The 6,000-nt window shown below is 39.4% G+C and overlaps 1 protein-coding gene across 1 annotated transcript; it reads left to right on the top strand.

The window, feature by feature from the left end:
- Positions 1-172: 172 nt before the first annotated feature.
- cactin (cactin, spliceosome C complex subunit) lies at positions 173-5,074 on the top strand. Its single transcript, XM_074086409.1, has 2 exons — positions 173-719; positions 1,164-5,074. The coding sequence occupies exons 1-2, from the start codon at positions 173-175 to the stop codon at positions 5,072-5,074; spliced, it is 4,458 nt and encodes a 1,485-aa protein (XP_073942510.1).
- The last annotated feature ends 926 nt before the right edge of the window (positions 5,075-6,000 follow it).

Genomic DNA, 6,000 nt, shown 5'->3' on the forward strand with positions numbered 1-6,000 from the left:
AACTAGCAGTCACATCCTTTGTGTGTATCTTAATAAAATCAAGCGCTAGAAAGTGATCAAAAGTGTTAACTAGTTTATTAATCTTAATAAACGTTATTTGAATAACGACATTTTATTATTGACCACCTGATTGTTTATATCAGAAGTGGGATCATAAAGACCTAATTGCGACATGGCAGACAATTGTGAGGTAGTGAAACCCAGAAGCAGGTCCCGTCATCACGAACAAAGACATCACCGTAGCCGAGAACGGTCGTCGGGTCCTACAAACGATAATAGTGATGGGAAACGAAGTTCTCGTTCAAAGCGGCGTCGAGACCACCGAGAAAAGTCTACACGTCACGAATCCAGACAAAGAGCTCGCCACCGGAAACGGAGACGGCGCAGCAGGAGGGAAACTTCCGCGGAGTCTGCATCAAGTTGCCGCGGGGAGAAACGAAGCTCGCGGTCGAAGCGGAGGCGGTGTCATCGTGAGGGTTTACTGTCACCACATAAGTCTGGTACAACCAACGGTAATCAACCACCAAATATAAGAGAAACAGAAAAGCGACATGCGACGGTAGAGATGAAGGCACTTTCACGCGAAGCCTCAGCGTCTGGGGCACGCGCAGGTGTCGGGTTGACGCCGCCGCCGCAGACGGTCGCGCAAGCTGTGGAGCAGCAGGCGACGGGGTCAGCGGAAGCACTGGATACGACAGCGGTAGCTTCACACACTCACAGTGAGGTACCCAAGAATAACGTACAACCGAGTTTAAGTGATTTTGCGTTATTTTTTCAAAGTTTGTTAAATTCCAACACACATAAAATATCGTACGACAAAAATATTATTCCTAATTTTGACCCTGCACAAAAGAATCAAAAGGTTGAGAACTGGATCGCGAAAGTAAACGAATGCGCTAAAATCTATAACTGAACAGACGAACAGACTTCACATTTTGCTTTACCTAAATTAGCTGGCTACGCCAAGAAATGGTACGAGGGGCTCCAGTCTATACTTATGACCTGGGCTGAGTGGCAGCAGAGGTTGTTAAGGGCATTTCCTTCTGAAACCAATTACGCTGCGTTATTAATGGAGATGTTAGATAGATGTTTGAAATTTGGGGAGTCGGTCGACGAGTACTACTATGATAAGATGATTTTACTAAATGCGTGTAATATTACAGGTAAACAAGCTGTTGATTGTTTAGTGTACGCTATAGATGATAGGATCTTGCGGTCAAGCGCCATGTCAGCGCGATTAACTGATCCCGAGGAGTTGTTTAAGTTTTTAAAGGATTTTAGTAAGGAAAGTAATCTAAGGGCGGCTAAACGACCAAGTACAAGCGCTTCCAATGAACTAATCTGTTTCAAATGTAACAAACCTGGGCACCGTAGCGTTAATTGCCGCAGTTCCAATATCAAGGAGGTAACATGTTATAATTGCAAAGAGAAAGGGCATGTATCAAGCAAATGCACCAAACCTCTCAACAAATGTGATAATTGTAATATTATTGGTCACAAATCCGCAGATTGTTTCCGCAACAAGTCTATTAATAGTAATAATAATAACAAAAGTTCTGATAAAAAGACCATGTTTGCTCAAAGCCATAAGCCTGATTCAAAATTCTATAAACAGGTCCTTATAAATACTTCAATTCCCATTAAATGCTACATCGACTTTGGAAGCGATTGTACGCTGGTCAGACAAGATATTGTTGACAGTCACTCATTGCCAAAATTTGATAATGACTTGCCAATAATTCGGGGATTTGGTAACAATTCATACACACCTACAGGTCGAACCAAGTTTTCACTAACTATAGGCGAGATTACAGCTGACGTAGATGCATACATTGTTGACTCTTCTGTACTGACTGAAGGATTATTAGTAGGGCAAAACTTTACGGAAAGACCTGAAGTTGTAGTAATAAAAACACATGAACGACTTGACATACTTAGACGTGACATACGAACAGACCTGGCAGAGTTGCCTAATAACATTGAACCAGCTGTCCCGAAAGTTGTACTTAGAATCGTAACTGATACTAGTGTGAATGGATGTGAGTTTGTAGAATGCAAAAGTATTGAACAAAAGGATTGCGATGTGTTCGTTGAGGATAGTTCACGATATCAGAAAAATATGGAATACTGCGTCATAGGTGGAGTATATAACGTTCATGATGGCGATTGCAAAATCGCTGTTTATAACTATTCAGCAGCACCTGTAACATTGGAAGCTGGTTCATTATTTGTACGTGCTAACGTCATATCGGCTTTAGAACCTCCTAAGAATTTACGTTCAATCACTTGCAACCGCATAATAAACCAGTCTGCTCTTGTTCCTTTAGCGGAGAGTGATATTAACATGAACCCCAAGTTGTCTGCAGAACAATCAAATGCCCTAGTTCAATTAGTTAATAAATATAGGGTATGTTTTGCGCAAAATCTATCAGAGTTAGGGTGTACAGATGCTTCAGAAATGGTCATCGAGCTTGCGGACCAAACACCAGTCGTATACCGACCATACAGGCTTAGTTATACTGAGAGACAGACCGTTAGAGATATGGTGACTGAACTGATACAAAATGACATTGCTGAGGAATCAAACTCTCCATACGCAAGTCCTGTCATATTGGTTTCTAAGAAAAACGGTGGGCACAGACTGTGTGTGGACTTTAGGGCATTAAACCGAAAAACAATTAAGGATCATTATCCAATGCCTAGGATTGAAGATCAGTTAGATATGCTTAATGGAAATAAATATTACTCTAGCTTAGATCTAGCCAGTGGGTATTACCAAATACCAATTCGTAAAGACTGCAGGCCATATACAGCGTTCATAACTCCTGATGGGCTATATCAATTTAAAAAGATGCCCTTTGGTCTTGCTAATTCTCCGGCAGTGTTTCAGCGCACTATTAATAAAGTATTAGGCAATTCTCGATTTAACTCCACTCTCGCTTATATGGACGATATTTTAATACCCGGAAAAGACTTTGCCGAACAACTACAGAGATTAGAAAACGCGTTTCAGTTGTTAAAGGAAGCCGGACTAACTTTAAATTTACAAAAATGCAATTTCTTGCAGGAAGAGTTAGAATATTTGGGATATGAAATAAGCGAGAAGGGTGTTAAACCAGGGAAAGCGAAAATTATAGCTGTTCAACGTTTTCCGACACCTAGTAACGTACACGAAGTGAGGCAATTTATGGGGCTAGCCAGTTATTTTAGAAAATTTATGAAGGGATTCGCTCTCATTGCCAGACCCTTGACAGATTTGACCAAAAAGGACTGTACCTGGTGTTGGGGAACTGAACAGGAACAGGCTTTTCAACAACTGAAAGCGACCCTTACACAACGACCCTTGTTAGGCATTTACGACCCTACACGGGAAACTCAGATTCATACTGACGCCAGTAAGTATGGATTAGGAGGCATTTTAATGCAACGAGATCCCATCACAGATATCTTGAGACCAATAGCTTACTTTAGCCGTAAAACAAGTGTGGAAGAACAAAACTACCACGCATACGAACTCGAAACGTTGGCAGTAATCAGTTCGTTTCAGCGGTTTCGGGTCTATTTGGTAGGAGTCAAATTCACACTTGTTACGGACTGTAGCGCGTTAAGAGCCACATTCTCTAAGAGGGATCTGATTCCCCGTATAGCACGTTGGTGGATAGCGTTGCAGGAATTCGATTTCGATATTCAGTACAAACCAGGACATACAATGTGCCATGTTGATGCCCTCAGTAGGAACCCTCAGCCTTGTGGATCGGATGTTAGCCAGGACCCGATACCCACTGTATTAAGAATAACTCAGGAAGACTGGCTATTGAGTTTACAACTGGAGGATAGTGAAATTCAGCGTATACGCAAAATTTTAGAAAACAAAGAGTATTCCGATATAAAGGACAATTACGTAACTAAAGGTAACAAATTGTTTAGAAAAGTAGGCAATGAATTAAAGTGGGTGGTGCCAAAAACAGCCAGATTCCAACTTTGCAGGCTTAATCATGACGATATAGGTCATTTTAGTATTGATAAGACGTTAGAGAAAATCAAACAAGATTTTTGGTTCCCTAAAATGAGACGCTTCATTACTAAATACGTTCGTTCATGTATTGAATGCGCGTACAGTAAGGAACCAAGTGGCCCAAAAGAGGGGCTACTGCATCCGATTCACAAAGTTGACAGGCCTTTTGACACGGTTCATATTGACCACTTAGGGCCCTTTGTGCGAAGCGCAAAAGGCCACTCATATCTCCTGGTATTAGTTGACGGGTTCACCAAATTCAGCTTACTCAAACCACTTCGAAACCTGAAGTCCAAGTTAACGATTCGCGCTTTAGAAGACATTTTTACAACGTTTGGTTACCCTAGTAGACTAATTTCGGATCGTGGCACTTCGTTTACTTCTAAGGAATTCAAAAAGTATTGTGATCAATCCAAAATTAAGCACATTCTTAACGCAGTATGTACCCCTCGCGCTAATGGTCAAGTGGAAAGATATAATAGGACCATACTTGACACTTTAACGGCGTATTCAGATAAGTTAGGAGAAAGAAACTGGGACACGGTGTTAGGTCAATTACAGTGGGGTTTAAATAATACGCTTAATAAAGGGATAGGCAGGGCCCCTTCAGAGGCAATGTTTGGAGTCAGAATGCTCAGTAAAGGGGACAATACTTTTGCAGAAATATTAACTAATACGCGACAAACTGGTTCTTTAGATGATATAAGATCACAGATAAGTACACACATTGAGAAAGATCAAATGGCTCAGAAAAATCGTTATGACAGGCGTAAAGTAAAAGCTAGAGTTTACAAAGAAGGGGAACTCGTTAAAATATTGAAACCAACCCCTGGGAATGATGGCCAAAGTAAGAAATTGCTTCCAAAATTTACAGGTCCATTCAGGGTTACTAAAGTCCTCGATAATGACCGATATGAAATATCAAGTATAGTAGGGTCTAATATTACTCAAAGGAAGTATTGCAATATATGGGCGGCAGATCGTATAAAACCTTGGATTACGACTCAAATAGATAGTAGTAGTGACTCTGACTCAGACTGTAGCAGTAATGATAACTGAATCGATTTTTTTGTGCACGGTTAAATTGTCAATAAAGGAAAATACAAGTGCCTTTGTTCTGATTACTGTAATACTTCTCTGTGTATGGATAAATTCATAATAATGTGTAATCGATGTGTAATTGTATAATTTAATGAGATTCAATCATGGTTGCAGTAATGATAGTTAAATGTACTGAAAGAGTTAAAGAACATAACTATTTCATTGTAGCAGTATTTAAGTGTAATTACGATTAGCTTACAATATGCCATATTGCTTTTCGGAACTGATTATAATTATATTGAGACAGTGATGTAAAGAACTGGATATTCAGAATGTAACATAGTAGTATGATTAGTACCGTTAGTATTGTTAGTATGGTTAGTATGGTTAGTATGGTTAGTATGGTTAGTATGGTTAGTATGGTTAGTATGGTGAGCATGGTTAGTATGGTTAGTATGGTTAGTATTGGTGAGAATGAGTAGCACTCGGAGAGTAAGAGGTTGATGACGATTTTGAATATAAGCCAAGAATTGTTTGTAACGGAGTTATATCGACTTTATTGTTTAGTAATTATTGGTCATCATTAATGGTGATAGATTCATTGATGATGTCAAAAGTATTATAAATAACTTGTATTCGAGGAATTTAAGTAACGTTAAAAATTGTGACAAATGTGTAGTATACATATAAGTTTGAGGACAAACTTAGGGTCAGGAAAGGCCGAATGTTAGAAAATCAGTATACTATACATATAGTATGTACCTATTAATGTGTATAATGTAACAGTAACTGATTTGACTAATCATACATAAAGTACCCAGTTTGAAATAACAACGGATAGTGACGTCACATCCGAGTAGGAGGGCGTTGTCATTTTGTAATTATAGAATCCATAAGAAAATGATTCATTCGAAGACTGACATTCTTAGAGATAACTACCATAA

The sequence above is a fragment of the Choristoneura fumiferana genome, chromosome 4 (assembly GCF_025370935.1).
Source record: "Choristoneura fumiferana chromosome 4, NRCan_CFum_1, whole genome shotgun sequence".
NCBI classification, from domain to species: Eukaryota; Metazoa; Arthropoda; class Insecta; order Lepidoptera; family Tortricidae; genus Choristoneura; species Choristoneura fumiferana.

What these genes read in the sequence shown, in the direction of transcription:
- cactin (XM_074086409.1), top strand. Translation starts at nt 173, where the DNA reads ATGGCAGACAATTGTGAGGTAGTGAAACCCAGAAGCAGGTCCCGTCAT. An exon ending in GGTAGCTTCACACACTCACA is followed by an intron (nt 720 to 1,163) that starts GTGAGGTACCCA and finishes GTAATATTACAG; the next exon opens with GTAAACAAGCTGTTGATTGT.